At 45.2% G+C, this 22,412-nt stretch overlaps 1 protein-coding gene across 1 annotated transcript in view; it reads left to right on the forward strand.

Annotated features, from left to right (window-relative positions):
• Positions 1-639: 639 nt before the first annotated feature.
• Positions 640-22,412, forward strand: part of IRAG1 (inositol 1,4,5-triphosphate receptor associated 1) — a 125,876-nt gene continuing 104,103 nt past the window's right edge. Inside the window, exon 1 of the mRNA XM_032166619.2 lies at positions 640-832. Coding sequence (XP_032022510.1) covers positions 766-832 — 67 coding nt within the window. The 5' untranslated portion in view covers positions 640-765. The remainder of the gene's footprint in view (positions 833-22,412) is intronic.

Consider the following 22,412-nt stretch of genomic DNA (forward strand, 5'->3'; position numbering starts at 1 on the left):
CAGGTGAAGAGTGTGTATGGGCAGGGTGTGGATTTCCTGGGCAGGGGCAGGAAGCTCATTCATACTGATCTTGCTCTTATGAGATGCTGGCAGTGTATTAAACACTTGACTAACATCTCATTTAATCCCCTGACTACCCAGTGAGTTAGGCATTATCATTATTATTCCCACTTTAGAGATGAGGAGACTGAGGCTCCACAATGTTAAGACCACAGGCTGTTAAGTGGAGGAGCAAGATTGACATCCTTGGGGCTGGTGCCAAGTCTGGGAGTAGCTGAATCTCCCAGGCCATTCTCTCTGGCAATCCCAAGAGTTTAACGCAGTGGGAGCAGCCCCTGCCCCTGAATCCCCAGGACAGGAACCATTCCCAGTCTCTCTTGGCACTGGCCCAGGGTCTTCTCCCGGCTCACATGCTTGCTGGAGGCTCCAGGCGGGTGGAGAGATCTGCAGGGTCGCTTTGTCCCCGTCCGGCCAGGACAGTGTTCAGTGGCATGAGTTGCCATGGGGACTGCCATCCGCTGTGTGGATACCCATCGGAGGGGCCCAGGGTGAGTGACTGCCCCAAAGGCCCAGTCTGCCCTGAGCCCTGAGGCCAGCTGGTCGGCTTTCCCTGCCATTATCCCCCGAGCCAGGCCGGAGTGGGGCTCCCAGAGGAGCTCTCGGCTCTAAGTCCCAGCCCCTCTCAGAGGAGGCGTGCGGCCGAGGTTCTGCAGCCAGAGGCTTCTCGGCTCTGAGCTCCGGAGCCAGATGTAACATTGACCTTAAATGGTAAAAGCTCCCCAGAGTGAAGGGAGGCTGGCCAGAGGAGGAAAGGAGAATAACTCAGTTTTAGGTAAGCCTCCCCTATATCCTAGAATAACCTGCCTCTTCGTCTGGGAAGCGGAGGGAACCTTCTCTTCCTTAAAGGTACAGGGTGCTGGGATGGGGGCGCTAAACTTTAACTTTCCAGGGGAGCTGGCTTTGTTGGGTGGCATTTCAGCTGACTATCTTTATTGTTGCTGTCTTAAGTTTTAAATCAGAAGTGAATCTTGCCAGTCCTAACTTAACTAGATTGTGCTCCTTTTGCTTGCTGTTGGAAAGTGTGCACAGCTCAGGGTGAAAATGTGGGTCCTGACAGGCGATTGCAACCCCTAGCTTTCCTATGGGCCCCTTTGTGGCAACAACGGGGTCTTCAGCTTAGGCAAGTCTGCTAAGCAGGGCTTTCTCCCCTCTGTGCCTCAAGTGTCTCTCTCTCCGTCCCCCTACGCCCCTCTGCCTTGAACCTGGGCTGGCATGACCTGTCTCGATCCTTAACCCTGCCACTGTTTCTGTCTCTGCCCTTCCCATCCTGTGTTCTTGTCACAGTCTCTGTTTTTATCTCTGTCCCTGTCTCCTCTTTTGTCTCCAGCTTCCCCTGGCCTGTGCGCTTCCCTGCTCCCTAGAGGGGGTGTATGTGCCCGGCCCGTGCCCGGCCCTGCTCACCTCCAGGGCTCTGAGTTGAAGCGATTCCTAGAGTGAGCAGCATTTGGACTGGCTTTTTCCAAAGGAAAAGCCAGTGGAAGCCAGAGGCCAGAGACTGGCCCAGCTGTCTTGCTCCCTCCTGCTCAGGAAACAGTTGTAAAGGCTATAGAAGCTCTGCAGTTTGAGTAAACAGCAGCCCGGGGTCTGGGACCCCTGGCCAGCACTCCAGCCTCCCAGAGCTCGGCAGCTGCTGTTTCCCAACACTCTTCAGGCTGCTCGCTGGGGTGGCGCAGGGAAGTAAAGCTGGTCTGAGCAGGGTCTTTTGCAGGGTAAAGGAGGAAGCTTCCCGGGACTGTGAGGCTGGGGGTCCAAAGGAGTCAGGACCTGCCAAGGATTGTATTGCCCCCACGGAGGGATGAGGACATGCTAGTGAGGGAGGTGGAGTTGCCCATCCCCCTGCACTCCCCTACCCCAATAGTTCTATGGGGGAGGGAACTCAGGTTAAGGGACTAGCCTAAGGTCATTCCACCAAGATGGAGCGGAGCTAGGACTCAAACCCTGTATGAGTTTGTATGACTCTAACTCCAGTGCCCATGCCTCTCAACACAGACGTGAATGCCAGGGTATGATCCTGCCTCCAATTTTGTCTTGCAATTTTTGACCTAATGGACAAAACAGCTGTCATTACCATGTTTGTACTGTCTATGATTCCATTGTGCGTGCGTGTGTGTGTGTGTGCATGCATGTTTGGTGGGTGGCTGTTTATATTCACAGCGGATGTACCTATCTTTATGCTTGGAGGTAAGGGAGGCATTCCTGTATCCTTTATCATCTTGGAGGGATAACCATGTGCTAGCTGCTACAACATGATTAGCTATCCCCATAAATGTATTTCTGGAAGCAAATAAACAGCAAACACATGGTTCTTACTATGTATTGAACACTGTTCCCCTTCTCATACAGTAACTCATGACTCCCACAGCTCTACAAAGCAGGGGTCATTCTTTCCACCCTGGTCTTGTAGAGGAGGACACTTTAGCACAGAGAGACTGCACAGCTGGTGCTCAGCCCCAGGCCATGGTCTCTGGAGGCTCTGCTCTTGACCTCCAGGGTCAGCTCCTGTCTGCTTGGGACCCCGTGTCAGAGTGCAGCGGGGGAATCACCGGCCCCCTTGCAACATGGTGCATCTGAGGCTTTCCACGAGGGATTTCACATGCCCCTCACAGAATGCCATGAGGGATGTGTCTTTACCTTACTGCTCCAGGTGAGGACACTGGGGCTAGGGGATGTTAAATGACTTGTCCAAGCTCACCCAGCCATCAAGTGACAAAGCAGGGAATTTAAATAGTATCTTGGGTAAAGAAGTTAGGGCCATGTGAAACCTACTTGAAACTGAATCCCTGGGAGGCTGAGGGGGCTCATGGTTTGGGGATGAGGTTCTGTGGGTCTGTGTGAGGAAGCTAGGTTCCTTGACCAATGGGCTGAACTATACATGATGGGTCCTCAGCTTTCTAAAAAGCCCTGCCTCTCTCCTCTAAGCCTTTGTAACAGAGGTGGACAGAAGCACCCCACACCTCCTGGAGCAACAGACTGAGCCCTGCAAGGGCGGAGACCTTATCCTGTTCCTCACCCGCTGTGTGTCTAGCACCCAGAATGATGCCGGGAGCACACGAAGTGCTCAGGTTCAATCATGTTTCTGTGAATAAATGGACACAATGTTCATAAAGTGGGTTCTGGTTACACAGCGCCCTGGGTTGATTTTGTATGTGTGCCTGATGATCAGATTCATCTAGTTTGACTTGAAAGAACACAAGGTGGGGGCCTGAAGTTACCACCTCACCCTGCCTCCTCTCCTGGGTCACCTCACAGAGCCTGGACTGCCCCTCAGCCACTCTCTCTGGGGCTTATTGGTCAGCAGAGGGATTCTGTTTGCTGACTGAGTAGAAGCAGAGGCCTGGGTAGATAGGGAGAAGAGAGCTTGGGGCCCCCAGACTCCGGCCCTGCCCCTGCCCCTTGGCGAGCTGAGTCAGAGGAGAGAGATGGAGAGCTGAGTTCTCAGGTAGTGAATGTAAAAGGAAAGAGGGGAGAAAATTGGTATTAATTGAGCTCCTACTTTGTGCCAGGATCTGTGCTAGATCTGTTATTTAATTTAAGCCTCATGTTAGAGATGAGGAGAGAGGCGTACAGCTGGTAGGTGGTAGACTCCAGCTCAAGCCACCTTGGTCCGAAGTGGGCACTTCCTGCATTAGATGTCACCCTGCCTCTAGTTAGTAACTTAGGCCCTGGGGCAGTTACTGAGTGTCACAGTCCAAATCATGGGAAAATCACGAATGGAGGGAAAGGGGATATCATGTTAGTCCTGTGGACCTTGGAGGCTAGACTCTGAGTTTAGGTGACAGTCCAGGGCAGCCTCACCAATGGGCCTTCAAATTCAGTCTTAGCAGAGGCAACCCATGCCCATGACCCTGGACAAGCCCTGCCTTCTCTGCAAGGGCTTTCTCCAGGGCAGGTGGAAAGCAGAGGACAGTTGGTCAGACAGGAAACTTTTTTTTTTTTTTTTTTGAGATAGGATCTCGCTCTGTCACCCAGGCTGGAGTGCAGTGGTGCAACCCCCACCTCTCGGGTTCAAGCAATTCTCATGCCTCAGCCTCCCAAGTAGCTGGGATTACTGGCGAGTACCACCATGCTGCGCTAATTTTTACATTTTTAGTAAAGATGGAGTTTTGCCATGTTGCCCAGGCTGGTCTCGAACTCCTGACCTCAAGTGATCAGCCCACCTCAGCCTCCCAAAGTCTGGGATTATAGGCGTGAGCCACCGCACCCAGCCAGACTGAAAACTTTTCCTAGCAGGGAAGAGATGTAAAAAAAGTCTGCTAAGGCTGGGCTTAATCAGCTCTGGTTACTTTCTTCCTATTACTTTTTTATTTGTAATTTGTAATTTTTATTCAGTTTTTCTAGTAAAAAAAAAGTAATGCATGTTCTTTGCTAGACTTTCTTGGAAAATATAGAAATGGACATAAATAAGAAACTCAGAAATAAATATAAAGAAATAAAAAAACCCTCTAGAATCCCATTCCTCAGTGATAAGTATTGTTTATATTACAATGTGTTTCTTCTTTACATTTCTCTATATTTTGTAAAACTAGGGTCTTAGTGTATATGTTATTTTTTAGTCTGCTTTTTAAAACTGAACATTCTAATATAATCCTTTTTTCCATATCATTAAAGATTCTCCAAAACATGATTTTTCAATGGTTTTATAATATAGAGTCATTTTAGCTGTGCAACAATTTAATCACAGTTCCTCTTCTTGGCATTTACAAATGTGATTTTTCTTTGGAGACTTTCTCAGTGGCACATGTGACATGATGGCTTTTCCATAGGTTTATAGCATTTGGAGACTCAGCTCTCAGAGGTGGGTTTGTGTGGTGTGGCCCAAGGTGTGGGCTTGTTCTGCAAGATGATTGTACGTGGGATACTGACCCAGCCTTAAACACACAACATCACATTGTAAGAACATTATTCCTTCTTAAGTTCTTTCTATTCCTTTGAATGAAGGAGAGAAAGCCTCTATCTGAGGTAGGGTGACCAACTGTCCAGGCTCACCCAGGAATGAGAATTGCTGCAGGACTTTCAGTGCTAAAATTGGGACAGGTCCTGGACAAATCCAAAAGGTTGATCACCCTCATTTAAGCCTCATATGCCTTCAACATCTTTCTGTTTGTTTCCCTTCTTAAAAAAATGAGAGCAGGCCTTAGCTAAGGTTTAATAACTGTTTTCATTTTATTTATTTTTATAACTCTATTTGTGGTAAGTGGTATTGCTTTTTCCATTTAAGGTAGGAATATAAAGTTTCCCTTTTAAATAAAAGTAATGACAATGGTAGCTAACACTTGGTGAGTGTGTACTGTGTGCTAGGCACTGTCCTAACGCTTTACCTGCAGTGGCTCATTTAGTCCTCACAGCAACCCTCTGAAGTAGTTATTGTCATTGTCCTCCTTATACAGATCAGGAAACTGGGGCACAGAGAGGGTAAGAAACTTGCCTAACAATACAAAGTTAGTAAATGGCCAACTGGGGTTTCAGTCTTGATTTTCTGGCCCATTGCTACTCAAATGAAAGAATATTAAGTAAATAAATGCATAGGTAAGACACAGGCATGGGAAAAATTGTGAGCATAGTGTATAAATGAGTCAGGTCATTCCACCACGGCTTGGTGGAAATTGGGTTGTATGAACTTGGTGGAATCCAGGTATTTGTGAGTGCAGGGTGTTGGGGAAGTTGAGTCATCCCAGCAAAACCAACAGGAATTTAGGAACCAATGGGCTCAGTGAGAGAGGCTGGGAGGGATGAGACTATACACTGCACACAGCCTGGTTCTAGGGGTGGGATGTGGTTCCCAGAGTGGCCACCAGGGAAGGGACACAGAGAGGCCACAGAGAGTTCTGCGGCTGATAAGCCAGTCAAGAGGATGTTTCCAGAGGGCCCAAGCTTCCTGGCTCATCAGGAGGAGAAGAAAGCCTGAAGACATTCTTGACATTACTCATACAGGTGTTGTGAAAATAACCCTGGGCCCTGAGTCAGGAGGTGGGCTCAGTGTTGGCCAGCTCTTCCCTTATTATCACAGTGGGGAGATGACATCTTGTAATGGAGGCAGCACAGTGTCCCTGTGGAAAGTGTGGACCCTGGAGCGACCGTGTGGCTCCACCACTGACCAGCTGTATCCCTTGAGCTGCACCTAGTCTGTTGGAGCCTCAGTTTCTTCTCCTGTAATATGGGTTCAGTATCCCTTACCAAAATGCTTGGGACCAGAGGTGTTTCAGATTTCACTTTTTTTTTTTGGACTTTGGAATATTTGCATCATATTTACCCAGTTCAGCATCCCAAATCCAAAAATCCAAAATCTGAAATGCTCCAATGAGCATTTCCTTTGAGTGTCTTGCCAGTGGCCAGAAAGTCTTACATTTTGGAGCATTTTAGATTTCAGATTTTTCAGATTTGGGATGCTCGACCTATAATGCTAGTGTCCATTTTACAAAGTTAAATCCCTTAGCCCAGTGTCTATTCTTAGCACTCAGCATACATTAGGTCTTATTATTTCTAGCCCCTGTCTGTTCCTCTCCAGAGATTCCATCAAGAAGACTTCTGCACTGGGTTTGAGGCTCTGACCATCCACAATCCTGGGTCCTATTCTCAACTCCAAAAACACCCCAAGGAGAGTGGTGGACTTACTCTCAAGAGGATTGGGCATCTGTATCTGGTGAAGTCTTTAAGGAGGCCCAATAAATAACACCTCTTTCCTTCACTGAAGCTTTACGGCTTGTTGGGAATTCAGAAACTAATATCACCCATATGACTGATGAAGCTGGTATTGGAAAGTGTTTGGATCAACAGGCAAGTAGGTTTTCTAATATTGTATTGAGCAGATTTATCCCCCAGCCCTAGGGGGTGCCCACTGGGGAAAGTAGAGCTCTTTAAATATTAAAGCTTGGAGAAAGAGAGCAGAATGTTTGTCCCCTGAAAGCAGCTAATTCCCTAGAGAAACAGAAGAGGGAGGGCTGAGCTATTCATGCAGACACTTCTCAGAACTCACCATCAGATAGACATTCTCTTGGTGTGGAAGAGCATGGCACTCTGGGGTACCACAGTGAGGACCTGGCTAAAGCCCACTTGCAAGGCTGGTCTCCCATGGGCACGTGGTGAGACTTGGGCCCTGCCCTAGTGAAAGACAGGCAGGGCCGAGGCTGCAGGGGTTGCCACATGGTCCCATGGGCACCCCCTCTCCTCCCTTTTCCAGTTAATCAATCCTCACCTTTTCTCCAGAGATGCCTGGTGGGGAACTTGTTTAATGCAGAGTCCTTCCTTAGACAAGGCAAGCCTCTGACTAGAAGTATCTGTGGCGATGAATTTTCCTTTTTTCACAGAAGTTTCATTTAGGCAACTCCAGACAGGGAGCAAGTGATCTCTTAACTCATTTCTTCTGGGTTACTTCTTACAGGTAGATGAGAAAATATATGGGAAAGGAACTACCATTGTTTGAGCAAGTTTGTATGTGCCAGGCACATTTTATACAACATCTCATCAAATCTGTACTTTAGCCATGCAAGGGAGGTATTTGTGAACAAACTGATTCAAGGAGGATAGTAACTAGTATGAGAAGAATGAGAGTCAAACCAAAACCATCAGACCACCAAGCCCCATCTCTTTCCATCTCTCTGTGGCCTATAGACCCGGCTGCAGGACAGAGTGATAATGCCTGACCCTTTGTTCCCGCCCCTATAAGAACAAAGCCCTGGAGGTCCCAGTGCTGCTGCTTAGAGCTGAGGTCCTGAGCTCTCGGGGCAGGGCACTGGAGCAGCTTCCCCGCTAGGCTTGCTCTACTTTGCACCTCTCTTGGTTTCTTTCAGTATGTAATGATCTTTATCAGGTCTCCTAGTCTTGTTTATGAACAAGTCCTTCCTCTGTTTAGAAGGAAAAATACAAATTTAGAATCACAAGCTTTTTACTGGCAAGAAATGCCATGTCCTACATTGTGTGTCTTGAGTCACTTTCTATGGCTCTCTAAGATTTGTGCCCTGAAAGTCTATAAGTGTTGCCAATGTCACCCAGTCTGTTCAAATCCCAGCCCCACAACTTACTGTTTGACTTGGCAAATGATCTAACCTCTGAGTCCCCTTACCTATGAAATGGATTGCTAGATCTAAAGTACTTATACCTGAAAAAGTACCCAATAAGTAATTATTATTATGAGAGCCCAGGTTAATATTGAGCACTATGGGAGTCCTCTATTTTGGATGCCTCCAAATGGTCAGGTTTCCCCAAGGACTCTCTTGTCATATTTTCGACTTGTATGGGTATGCTAGAAAGAGTGTAATGTCTTCCTGGGCTTCTTACCTAAGACATCTTTCTTGTTTCCTACCTGAGATCTAACTGGTCCCTGATGTAGGTTGGAAGGCAATGATGATAAGGCTAGGTGTTGTCAAGATAAACCTGGCTAGTTGGCTTCTAAGAGGCTTCCCCAAGGAGCATCACCTTGGGGATGTTCTAGAGTCCTGGACCTATCCCTAAGCCTGGTTAGTGACCTGGAATTGATTAGTTGATTGCTTATGTAGAGACTGACTCACAATAATCAAACTCACAAGAGACTGAAGTATACAATTTTTTTTTTCAAGAGAGGCAGGGTCTCACTCTGACCCCCAGGCTGGAGTGCAGTGGTATAGTCACAGCTGACTTGCAGCCTTGACCTCCCTGGCTCAAGTGATCCTCCCACCTCAGCCTCCCAAGTAGCTAGGACTACAGGCATGTACTACTTCACTTGACTAATGTTTTAAACATTTTTTTGTTTTAGAGACAGGGCCTTGCTATGTTGCCCATGCTGGTCTCAAACTCCTGGCCTCAAGTGATACTCTTGCCTCAGCCTCCTAAAGCACTGAGATTACTAATGTATACAATTCTTTTAATTCTTTTTTTTTTTTTTTTTTGAGACGGAATCTTGCTGCGTCACCCACGCTGAAGTACAGTGGTGCGATCTCGGCTCACTGCAACCTCTGCCTCCCAAGTAGCTGGGATTACAGGCATGCGCCACCATGCCCAGCTAGTTTTTTGTATTTTTAGTAGAGACGGGGTTTCACCATGTTGGCCAGGCTGGTCTCAAACTCCTAACCTCAAGTGATCCACCTGCCTCAGCCTCCTTTCAAAGTGCTGGGATTACAGGTGTGAGCCACTGCACCCAGACAAGTATATAATTCTAAATGTCTATGTGCCAATATATAATGGGAGACAAACCCTTTCCAATGACCAAAATGCTTGATAGATAGAGATTTAGGTAAGAAGGCAGAAAGTTCTGAGGGGTGGGTCACCTAGGCTATGATGTGGCCTGAGGAGCCACCTCTGCCTACAGCAGAGAGACTCTTCCAGAGCTCAAGAAGGGCCTCTTTCCTCTGGGGAGTTTAAACAAGCCTTTCTCTTTGCTATAGAAAAGTGCTCTATAAAATGGTAGTTATTACGTGATATTCACATAGTCTGTCCCAGCACACAAGAAACTGCAGATCCCACCTATATATTGGTTAAAGTTCTTTGGTTGCCGGATCTCAGAAGCCTATGTTGGCTAACTTAAGAGAAAGTGGGATTTATTATAAGGTATTTGAGAAAAATCAAAGGAAAAGGTAGGTAGCCAGCAATGCCTCAGGAAGGCAGGACCCAGGGCAGCTTTCGGATCCCAGCAGTAGGAACTTGCCAGCCTTTTCTCTGCAGGAGTGGTCTTCAAGTTTTTTGGATGTTGCATCTTATTAGTTTAGAGAAAATTTTTTTGGCATGAACCTCCAATTTGTGTATATTTCTTTATTATAAATCATATTCATGAACTATTGTACTAATGTGTTACTTTATAAAACATACAAAAATAGAAATTTTTAAAGAATAAGAAAGTTGAAATAATATTTTGAAAATCATGCTTTTTTTTTTTTTTTAAACAGTGTCAACAACTTTTCTGCTTTCCCTAAATAAGTATTCTTTGGTCATGATTCTATGTGCTTCTTCAAGGGGAAAGAGAAGAAAATTGTGTTACCAGAAGCCAGTGAGCTCCGGAGCCAGGGAAGAGGGTCCATCCAGAATGAGCTGTAGCTAAGGAGAGGCACAGTCACTGCCAGAGATGTGGTGCTGGAACAAGGGAGGAAAGGCCCAGGCCTCTCTCTCCTCCCGTCCCCTACTGGTCCATTGGCCAAACTCAGCCAGCAAGGAAAGGAGCCCAGGTTATACCTTCCATAGGTATCATCCTGAAGCACACAGCAGAGAACCAGGGGGCAGGGCAGAGAACCAGGGGGCAGGAGAAAGGGAAGGAGGGCAGAGGAAAACCAGCTCAGATGCCTCATGTGGAAGAGGGACATCTTACTTCCTGAATTATTATATTAAATTTTCAGTTTTATCCACTAGTTTGTAAAAATTTTTTTGACAGTTACTTTTAGCTTTATTAGTAGAAGTATTAGTATTTTCATTGTACTTTTTCTTTGTTTGCACAAATCTTTTAAGCTACATACCCATTTTATGATAGTAGGTTTGGTTAAAACTAGATAAATATGTTTTATTAACCTACTTACTTGGGCACACACAAACTGTGTCACCCTTCAGGGAAAACAAATGGATACATGAGGGTGCTACATCAGTTCCGTAACACTGTAGAATTCCCCTTACAACAGCTCACAAACTGGATGTAACAGTGGCCTTTCAATACATGAACCAGCACCATTGCCAATCTGTTTATTAAATATTAAGGAAGTGTACTTTGTTACTATTTTTAATTAAGAATTGAAGGTTTTTATTCTAAATTTCATTCATATATTCCACCAAATCATCCTGCATTCCCTGGATGACATACTCTACTCTGAAGACCACTGCCCAGGCCACAGGCCCAGTATGACTAGGTTCCAGAAGCTCCTGGTCTCTAAGTTCTTGAGAGAAATAATCTGATAAGTCCAGCTTGGATCAGGGTCAATCAGTCATGGCCAGGGGACAGGATTATGGGGTATAAATGTGGTCATGGGGAAGCCATCCCTCACATATAGGGGTTCTTACTAAAGAAGTGAAAATTGCTTAAAGTAAAAGTGTCTTCAAAGAATGTCATCACCCACTTATTTATAGTTGTCTTTCTGTCCTGCCTTCTAGAGATGTCCGTTAAGCCTCTCAACTCTGCAACCCCATATACAGAGAATTTCTTGGGTTACTTCCATAGATAACTAGCCATGTCCATTATTTATGGCTTTTTTTTAACCTCGTTAAAACATTGGGGGGCAGCCCCATTTCCTTGCAGTTATCTCCATGTATAGCCAACATTCCTAACAGGTCTGGGGTTCACAGACCTTATCAGACTTAGAGGAAGACTATTTCTCAGGCCAGCTGGGCCCAGAAAGGAAAAAAAGATATGATTGGTTATAGACATCAAGGATCTGTTGCATTAGACCTGAAAACATTTGGCAAGTTGTCCCTATATCATGATTCCTATAGTTTATAAAGCATAAAAGTTGCTTAGGCAAATGAACAAAGAGAGCCTGACTTTTTAGAGTCCCAGAGGGGAAGATTCCATTTGCTGAATCTCCAGAGACTTGTTTCACATGACAAGAGCAATAATAATATGCTTATTACTGTAACACCTGTCGTTTATTGAGCACCAGCTAAATACTACGTTGTTCTTTACGTACATTATCTCATATTTTTGCAGCATCCTATGATATAGGTTGTAATATTATCTCCATGTTACTGATGAGAAAATGGAGACTTTGTGAGGCTGAGTAGTTCACTCAGGATTACACAGCTAGAAAGTGGCAGAGCCAAGGCCATATTGCCCTTGGTGCAAAGTGCATGCAGCCCATCAACAGATAGAAACTCATACTTGGAGTTTATCAGGCCAGGAGAGAGTAGAGCTGGGACGATAAGATTTCAAAAAGGGTTAGATCATTATGGTTTTATAGAGAGGTATTAAGGGAAGCTAGCGCCATGACAAATTTGTAGCAGGTGTTTGGTAGATACATTAAATGAATGAACAAATGCATGCATGAATGAAACCTCTCAGGTTTAAGGGCAGTCAAGGTCTTCCAGCATCCGTCCCTGGTGGCACTTCCTAAGCTGAAATGAAGAGACCATATAAGCAGTGGTCCTGAGTTGTAGGCCTGGTTCTGCCTTCAACTCATGTTGTGCTCTTGAGCAAATTAAATCTTCTTTCCAAGTCCTCATTTTCCTCATCTGTGAACCATTCACCCCACAAGGCTCAGTGATTCACCCCAATAGTTGCATGATGGAGCCCATCCCAGAGCAATAATTGTGCCAGGCACTGTCAGTGACAAGGAGGAGGACTGCAGGTGTGTTTGAAGAGTCAGCTGTTATTGTTTATTTTCTACAATCCCATTCAAGTCCTTTGGTGACAGTTAGAATGGGCATCAGGTCCAAAGTTAATGGAAGGTTGTATTAAAAAAAAAAAAAAATTTACTGCTCAAGGGAATGCCTATTTATTCTCTTTTTTACTAACAAGGCACTTGACTCATGCGTCAGACATGTACTGCTCAGATTGGAAACGATGGTCCAGGCAGCCACTACAGCCTGGCCACTTTCCCCTCACACTATAGGGCCAGCTTCTCCCAGCTCTTCAGCTCTGGGAGCAGATGAGTATGCCCTACAGGAGTAGTGGGTGGTGACAAAAGGACAGGATTTCTGTTCCTTGGAAGGGATGAAACTCATAGACACCAGAATTTGAGGGGTCTCCAGGAGGTGTTGGGCACCCCCTAAGAGCTCCCTAAGTAGAGGAGACCTGGTGAACTTGAAAAGACCCAGGAAAATGGATCAAGCAGCTAACTATCATCGCATAGCACTTTCTCCTCCCACTGGAACTCACTGACCCTCCCTGAGGACCATGAAACCATGCTATCTGTGTAATCTTTCATGAATTATCTGGATTTTTACAGTTTTATGCATCATAGGTAACATAACCCTTCTCACTGCCCCCTCTAACCTGCCGGGCCCCAAAGACCTTATTAGAATTTTTGTGAGCCCTATGTCACAAAAGGCATTGTTCTAAGAAGTTTATATTACATAATTCACAAGATTATTATTATCCATGTTTTACAAGTGAGGAAACGGAGGCATAGAAAGATGAAGCAGCTTGTCCAAGGTCACATGGCAGGGCTGGGATATGAACCCAGGCAGCCCAGCTCCAGGGCCAATGGAGATAATTACTATTCTCTCTCACCTCTGGACACCCTCTAACCTAAGAGGGTTTAGGGCATTTCTGAGTGGAGATTTCTCTTTCCTTCCTCTTTCTTTTTCTTTCTTTCTTTCTTTCTTTCTTTCTTTCTTTCTTTCTTTCTTTCTTTCTTTCTTTCTTTCTTTCTTCCTTTCTTTCTGTCTTTCTGTCTTTCTGTCTTTCTGTCTTTCTTTTTCTTTCTTTCTTTCCTTCTTCCTTTCTTTCTTCCTTTCTTTCTTTCCTTCTCTCTTTCTCTCTTTCTTCCTCTCTTTCCCTCCCTCCCTCCCTCCCTCTCTCTCTCTCCCTTTCTTTCTCTCTCTCTTTCTTTCTCTTTCTTTCTTTCTTTCTTTCTTTCTTTCTTTCTTTCTTTCTTTCTTTCTTTCTTTCTTTCTTTCTTTCTTTCTTTCTTTCTCTCTCTCTCTCTCTCTCTTTCTCAGTTTCATTCTTGTTGCCCAGGATGGAGTACAGTGGTGCAATCTCTGCTCACTGCAACCTCCACCTCCTGGCTTCAAGTGATTTTCCTGCTTCAGCCTCCCGAGTAGCTGGGATTACAGGCATACGCCACCATGCCTGGCCAATTTTTGTATTTTTAGTAGAGACAGGGTTTCACCATGTTGGCCAGGCCAGTTTCAAACTCCTGACCTCAGGTGTTCCGCCTGTCTGGGCCTCCCAAAGTGTTGGGATTACAGCTGCGAGCCACTGTGCCTGGCCCAGAGTGGAGTTTTAAAGAGGACACTTTGAGATACTCCTTGGAAAAACATTTAATAGTCAAATAAATTTGAGAAACATTATATCCTTTCACCCCTTCTTGGAGATTTATACTGCACATTTGCTTCTTAAAGGCTCTGAGATGTCCTGCAAGACAGAAACCTATCTCCCGCTGATATTCCCAAATAGAGTGAAGCACATAACCTTTCTTTTCAGAGCTCCTGACAACATCACCCAGAACTGGAGTTGTATAGAACTCTATACAACTTTGAGATAAGTGGTTATTGGTATTCCTACTTGGGTGGACACAGGATGGATCACATGGCATCTAGAGAGTCCTCGCTGCTTGCAGAACTGCTAAGGAAAGCTCTCAGTGAGCCAGGTCAGCTCACAAAGCTTCTACCTCAGAGGCAGACAGTGGGCCAGAATGGGGAAGGCATGGGCTCTGATGGCTTCAATCCCTGTTTGGCCACCCATTAGCTCTGTGACTCTGGAGTCACAGAATCACATTGAATTTCAGTTTCCTTATCTGCAAAGTGGCATTCACCTCGTAGGGCAGTTGGGGGATTGAGTGAGTAAATATGCCTAAAGCACCAGGCACCAGATCTGTGATTGCCAGGGCCTGGGGGGAAGGGGAACAGGGAGTGACTGCTTCATGGGTAGAGTTTCCATTTGGGATGATGAAAGTGTTTTGGAACTAGATAAGGGTGGTAGGTGCACAACATTGTGAATGTACTTAATGCCACTGAATCGTACACTTTTAAAAAGCTCTATGCCTCTGATGGATAGAGAATGTTGTTATTGTTATCATTGCCTGTTTTGCTTATTTCTACAGTCTCTTGGTCTCATGTAGAATGAGGACACTAAGATTGGAAGCTTCCAAGCAGCAGTATAGACACAACTTCACCACGTCAGGTTGAAGGGCATTGTGCCTCTTTTCTACTCCAAAGAGGTCAGGGGACCCCTCGGTCTAAGGGATAGTTTCCTCCTGAGAAAGGGAAGGGGATACTCTTGGGTTGACCTTGGGTTGAACAAAAGAACAGGGAGGAAATTTAGAAAGCTGAGGTTGAGCTTGTGGGACACACTCAGATTTAGACTCATAGCAGCATCAAAAGGGAACATTAACCCAGGATTGTAGAAGGTGACAGAAGACCTAGAAAAGGTAAACACTGGTCTGTTTGGTACAGGCAGAATCTGCCCCAGGAAAAAAGCTTCGATTACAAATGAGGTGCCAACTGGTAGAGTGTTTAAAGAGGTCTGTGCCAACATCGACCAATTGCCTACCAAGAGGGCATTTCTAAACAATGGTGGGTCTGAGAATACATTTCAGAAGGTGGCTATTTTACAAAGACTTTGGGAAGAGAGGCAAATTGAGAGAGGGCCACTGTGGTGGCGTGGAAAGGGCACTGGGCTGGGGTCAGTCTCAGCTGACTGGCTGTGTGACCCTGCCGCATCGCTTCATCTCTGAATCTGTCAGCCTCCACATCTAAAAAGCAGACATAATAGTTTCCTCCTTACAGTATTTCTCTGAGGAACAAGTTAAATAATATGTCTGAAATAGCTTAGACAAAGGAAAGCTCTAAACAGCAAAAGGTCAGTATTAAAAACTAGGAACATCCTTTAGGGATTGCCATCAGGAGATGACAAGATGAAATCGCTCCCTTCTAAGAAGCTTGGACTCTCTCAGGGTGAAAGCAGTTAAATAGACCCAGTATGTTGGTGAGGCTTGGAGAGAGCAAGGATAAGCAGCTTCCTGGTAAATGTAAAATTTCCATATGACCAAGCAATTCCAGTCCTAGGTCTATATGCAAAAGAATTGAAAACAGGTGTTCCAACAAAAGTTGTATCACAATGTAACAGCACTATTCACAATAGCCAAAAGGAGGAAACAACCCAAATGTCTATCACCTGATGAATGAATAAACAAAATGTGGGATGGATAGACAGATAGATGATAGATAGATAGATAGATAGATAGATAGATAGATAGATAGATAGATAGATAGATAGATGATGGAATGTTATTCAGCCATAAAAAGGAATGAAGTATGGATACATGCTACCATGTGGATAAACCTCAAAAACATTATCTAAGTGAAAGAAGCTAGACAGAAAATGTCACATATTGTATGGTTGCATTCATATAACTATCCGGAACTGGTTAAAGCCACAGGGACAGAAAGCAGATTCGTGGTTGGCAGGGCCTGCGGGAAAGGGGGAACAGGGAGTGACTGCTTACTGGGTACAGAGTTTCCATTTGGGATGATGAAAAAGTTCTGGAACTAGGTAGGGGTGATAGGTGCACAGCATTGTGAATGTACTTAATGCCACTGAATTGTACACTTTAAAATGGTTAAAATGATAAATTGTAGGTCACACATATTTTCTCATAATTTTTTTAAAAAGAAGTTTACTGGTGAAGAGGAAACGTGACCCAAAGTTTAGGCACCCCTCTCCTAGAGTATGGTCAAGGGGAGGGGACGGGGTAGTCAGAGTTTGTCAGCTGGAAGCCAAGGTCTTGTGTCAGCAAATTCAGGGAGGGTCTAGAGTGAGCAAATCTTGTGTAAGTGCCCCAGGGGATCCTGAAAGGAGTATGACATGCTCCTTGCTCTCAAAAAAAATGTATAAATTACTCTCATGTCATAAACACCAAGAGGTACTATAGTATGTACAAGGGAGACATTGATTCAGGAGAAGGAGACATTGACTCAGTCTGGGGCCATCCATGAAGGCTTCTTGGAAGAGAAGGTAGTTATGGATCTGGCAGGTAGGTAAGAAAGAAGTGAGGAACTTCCCAGGAAAGGTACAGGGTTAGGAGAGTGGAGGGAGCATTTCAGAGTGGGGAAGAGGTTGGTATGAGTGGGGTACAGAGTATGCATGGACCCAGAGTGGAAGGTCATGGGAGAGACACACAAAGGAAATTAGGGTCAGATGTGGAGCTTTGCAGGTGGATCTGAGGAAGTTGGGACATGATCTCCAGGCAGTGGGGAGTCAAGGCATCTTCTAAGCCTGTGTTTGAGAACAGTCAGTGCAGTAAAAGACTGAAGTACAAGAGACTGAGGACAGGGAGATGAGCTGTAGCATTGTCTCTAAAGAGGCCAAGGAGCACCCCTTGCCCCAGAGCAATGGCCGTGGGAAGGGTGAACCTCCAAACATATTGAGCTTGGCATTTGCCAGGATTCTGGTTTGCCTGGAATAGAAACGGATTCAAATTAGATTAGCAAATTAGCAGAATGTTCTGGATCATATAATTGAGAGTTCTAGGGCAATTTCGGACATGGCTGGATCCATGGCTTCATTCCCTCTATCTCTCAGCTGTCCTTGGTATTAGATGTATTCTCAGGTGACCTCTCCTGCGTGGTGGCACTGTGGCATCTGCAGTTCCCAGCCTATCCTTTCAGCAACGCTTGCAGCAAGAACTCCCCCAACAGTTCCAACAGAAGTCACCGAACTGAATGTATTGGCCTGGTCTGAGTCATGTGCTCATTCCTTAATTACAACCCAGAGCTGGGGGCATGGGATATTCTGTGGGGCCAGTCCAGTGTTACAGCTCCAATCCCACAGTGGGGTCAACCATCCCCATCCCAAGCACAAGTGTGATGAATATGCTGCTGTTACCAGAAGAAGGGGGACTGGGGGCCACATGGGCAAAAATGCAGCTGTCCCCCGAAAGAACTGACTTTGTGATGAGTCATTTACACATCTCATGTCATCCTCTCAACCACTCTGAGGTAGAAACTGTTATCTCCCACCGCATGGGAAGAAACCAAGGTGTAGACTAACTTATCCTCCCTCCTCACCCCTCCATCACTGTCTCTGTTCTGCGCTTCTGGAATCTCTTAGGGGGGCAAAGTGAAGCCACTAAGAGGCAGTATGAGCATCACAGCTAAGAACCTGAGAACTAAAGGACATGATCACAAAGATCAAATCACAATTCTCTAGGCAGAGAGATTCCCAAACTGCATTTAAATCAGGAAGCCCATGGAGTGGTTACAGACCCTGGCCACTTAGTTGTTAGATGGGAGGCCAGCCTCCATGAGGCAGGGGAGAGGCTTGTTCCTTGCCTCACTCCTGTCCATGCATAAGGCAGCTGAGAATCGTGGTCGATCCGCGGGTAGGAGAATGCAGGGTGTGAATCTCTAGGCATGGGAGTGTAACCGGGGCAAAGGTGGCCATTCCAGAGCATTCATTGCAGACAAACTTAGTAAAGACCGCAGCTTCCCACTCTTAGGAAGGTGCTGAATAAGAGGATGAAGGGGCATTTGTCAGTCAGGGAAGAGGGCGTAAAGGGCGTTTCCTGCATAGAGCACAGGATGTGCAAAAGCACTGAGGTAGGCCTAGAGTGACAAGTCTTCATGATGATGAAATTCCCTGAGATCCCAAAATAACTTTATCAGAGAAAGACGAGCCACTGTGGAAATGACTCCCTTTGGCATCAGCAGCAGACCAGAGGCTCAAGGTTCCTCAGGTGACTCTGCTTCCCCAGTCGTCATTGTTAGGAATTAAATCCCAACTCAATGGTAGAGAGCCACCCAGGCCACTTCTGCAAGGCGCCATTTCTGCCCTTCCAAGCCATTTGCAGGGTTAAAGTTCTTGGACCTGGTAACAGCAAGTGGCAGGCATAAATTAGCATTTCCTGTTTGGGAGGCAGTACACATGACACACAGGAGAGGGGAACCGGGCAGGAGCTAACGGAACCAGGAGAGCTTAACGGTGGCCCAGATTCTACTTGGGGTCTGACAAAGGCACTCTGGGTGAATGGGGACATTTTAGAAATGCTGACATTCCCAGGGGACTGGCCCAACCCAGGGTAGAAAGCAATTTTAGATGCTCTGGCTACTATTTTTGGAGCCTGAATCACACTAATTCACTGCTGCTCCAAATGGTGCACAGCCAGGGAGACCTTCAGGGAGCCCAAGGGCTGTTTCCCAGCCCAGCACTGGTGCAGCCTGCCCAGAATCTGCAGGGCGGTGCCCACTCCTTCCTGCTGCGGGTCACTCTGCGTTTCCTAATCGTGTACCAGTGCACAGCGTCCAAAGCCCCCAACATCTTCTCCAAAGAGAATCCTTCATATGAGGGGATGAACCCCTATCTTAGGATGTGACTTGGGGCTATTTCAGGAATATTGTGCAGCTTGGACTCTCACTAAATCTGGAGTTAGGAGAAGAGGGACCCAGGCAAGAGATATCCAGAAACGTCCCTGGCCTTCCCTCCTCAGAGTTGGCTGAATCTGAGTCAGGCAGGGAGCCGACACTGTGCAGGGAGCAGTCACTTTTCTGTTGAGCTTCAATTCCCTTTCATGTGCCTGTCAGCAGCAGAGAAGCCACAAGACTTCTCTGGGGAAGGGGCAACATGTGATGCCTTTATTGGGCCAGGTCGCCGGGTCTGGATGGGATGGAAGGAGGGTGGAACAGAATATGTTCTGGGAAGTTTCCAGCTGAAAGCCCAGAGGAGTGGTGCTGGTGTGCTTGTAATAGGTCACATTCCTCTCTGTTTCCAAAGCCAGTCCCTCCCGATGAGGGGGAAAGAGTACTGGGAAGCGCTGGAGTGAGGGATGAATCCTGTCCTTCAGCCTCATTTTATAGAGACTTCAGGGTGAGAACTGAAGGGTGTCACCCCCATTTGTGCCCATACTTGTAAAAACCTGTTTATTTGAATGTCTTTGCTAGCAGAACTCTAAATGCCTCAGAGGAGGAATGGCGCTCCCTACAAAAATGATTCTACCTTTGGGAATGTTGTGCATCTTGAGTGTGGTGTGGGGTGTGTGTTGCATCTGTGCACTTCTGGAGCATCTTGAATTACTGCATCCCAGCTCTCGCTGTCTGTGCTTACTTGCAAATTGCCTGCTTACTGCTATGTCTCTTACCTCTGAGCTCAGTGCCCTGGTCTACCTGGTTTACTACTGCACAGAGCTTGGCAGTAGTAAACTAGGTGCTCTGTAAATATTTGGCAGGTGCTCTGTAAATATTTGTTAAATGGAAGCACAGGTGAGTAATCTGCACATTCATCCCGGTGAGTCTGTCTTTCTTTTGGGGTGTAGTCTTGTCTCCATGTCTCTGTCTGTCTCTCTGAGCCCATGTCCCTGTCCCTTCATCTCTATTTCTCTTAGTCTTATTGTTGCCTCCTCCTTCATTTCTCCTCACACGAGCCCATCCTAGACACATAATCTATCTCTTTTCCTCAGCCTGTTTTCTTACATTATGTACACTCAGCAATTTCAGAGATGGAAGGCACGTTATAAATCATCAAGCTTAATTTCTAATGTTTATGTTTGAGGAAGCTATGCCCAGAGAGGTCACAAGGCAATAAGGACCAAAGCTAGCTTCCTTCTGTTTTTTTTTTAATGGAAGTTAGAAAAACTTTTAAAAGCTTTGTTAAAATATAATCCACATGCCATATGATTCACCTACTTAAAGTGTACAATTCAATGGATTTTAGTATATTCAGAGGGTTGTGCAGCCATCATGGCTATCTAATTCCAGAATATTTTTATCATCCAAAAAGAAACCCCATAGTTATTAACAGCCACGTCTCATTTCCCCATCCTCTCAGCCCTAAGCAACCATTAATTTACTTTCCGTCTCTATAGCTTTCTCTATTACAGTCATTTTATATAAATAAAATAATATGTGTGGTCTTTTGTGACTGGCTTCTTTCACTTACCATAATATTTTCAAGTTCATCCTTTCATTCATTTTAAGTTTCATACTTCAGCATGAAACTTAAAACTTATATCATTACTTCATTCCTTTTTTTTGAGACAGAGTTTCACTCCATCACCCAGGCTGGAGTACAAGTGGCATGATCTCAGCTCACTGCAACCTTCGCCTCCTGGGTTAAAGCAATTCTCGTGCCTCAGCCTCCTGAGTAGCTGGAATTACAGGCGCGCGGCACCAAGCCCAGCTAATTTTTGTATTTTTAGTAGAGACGGGGTTTTACCATGTTGGCCAGGCTGGTCTCAAACTCCTGACCTCAAGTGATTCGCCCATCTCAGCCCCCCAAAGTGCTGGGATTACAAGTGTGAGCCACCGCGCCTGGCTCTTCATTCATTTTTATGACTGAATAGATTCTTTTGTATGAATATACCACATTTTATTCATCCATTAATTACTTTATGGACATTTAGTTTGTTTCCATGTTTTGGCTATTATAAATAGTGCTGCTATGAACATTGTGTACGTGTTTTTATGTGGATATACATTTTCATTTCTCTTGGGTACATATCTAGAAGAATTGGTATATCATGCAGTAATCCTATGTTTAACCTTTTGAGGAACTGCTAAGCTGTTTTCCAAAGCGGTTACACCATTTTACATTTCTACCAGCAATATATAAGGGTTCTAGTTTCTTCACATCCTAGTCGACACTTACTGTTACTTGTCTTTTTTATTTTAGCCACCCTAATGGGTGTAAAGTGGTATCTCATTGCTGTTTTGATTTGTATTTCCCTGATGGTTGATGATGTTGAACATCTGTTCATGTGCTTATTGGTCATTTGCATATATTCTTTGGAGATATGTGTATTCAAATATTTTGCCCATTTTAAAATTGTATTACTTGTCTTTTTATTATTGTGTTATAAGAGTTCTTTATTCAAGTCCTTTATTAGATATGCTATTCGCAAATTTTTTTCTATTCTGTGGGTTGTCATTTTATTTTCTTGATAGCATCACTTTCTTTTTTTTTTTTTTTATTTTATTATACTTTAGGTTTTAGGGTACATGTGCACAATGTGCAGGTTTGTTACATATGTATCCATGTGCCATGTTGATTTCCTGCACCCATTAGCTCGTCATTTAGCATTAGGTATATCTCCTAATGCTGTCCCCGCCCCCCCTACCCCCCACCCCACAACAGTCCCCGGAGTGTGATGTTCCCCTTCCTGTGTCCATGAGTTCTCATTGTTCAATTCCCACCTATGAGTGAGAACATGCGGTGTTTGGTTTTTTGTCCTTGCGATAGTTTACTGAGAATGATGTTTTCCAGTTTCATCCATGTCCCTACAAGGGACACGAACTCATCATTTTTTATGGCTGCATAGTATTCCATGGTGTATATGTGCCACATTTTCTTAATCCAGTCTATCGTTGTTGGACATTTGGGTTGGTTCCAAGTTTTTGCTATTGTGAATAGTGCCGCAATAAACATACGTGTGCATGTGTCTTTATAGCAGCATGATTTATAGTCCTTTGGGTATATACCCAGTAATGGGATGGCTGGGTCAAATGGTATTTCTAGTTCGAGATCCCTGAGGAATCGCCACACTGACTTCCACAATGGTTGAACTAGTTTACAGTCCCACCAACAGTGTAAAAGTGTTCCTATTTCTCCACATCCTCTCCAGCACCTGTTGTTTCCTGATTTTTTAATGATGGCCATTCTAACTGGTGTGAGATGGTATCTCACTGTGGTTTTGATTTGCATTTCTCTGATGGCCAGTGATGATGAGCATTTCTTCATGTGTTTTCTGGCTGCATAAATGTCTTCTTTTGAGAAGTGTCTGTTCATGTCCTCTGCCCACTTTTTGATGGGGTTG

Source organism: Hylobates moloch, unplaced genomic scaffold, assembly GCF_009828535.3.
Source record: "Hylobates moloch isolate HMO894 unplaced genomic scaffold, HMol_V3 SCAFFOLD_11, whole genome shotgun sequence".
Lineage (NCBI taxonomy): Eukaryota > Metazoa > Chordata > Mammalia > Primates > Hylobatidae > Hylobates > Hylobates moloch.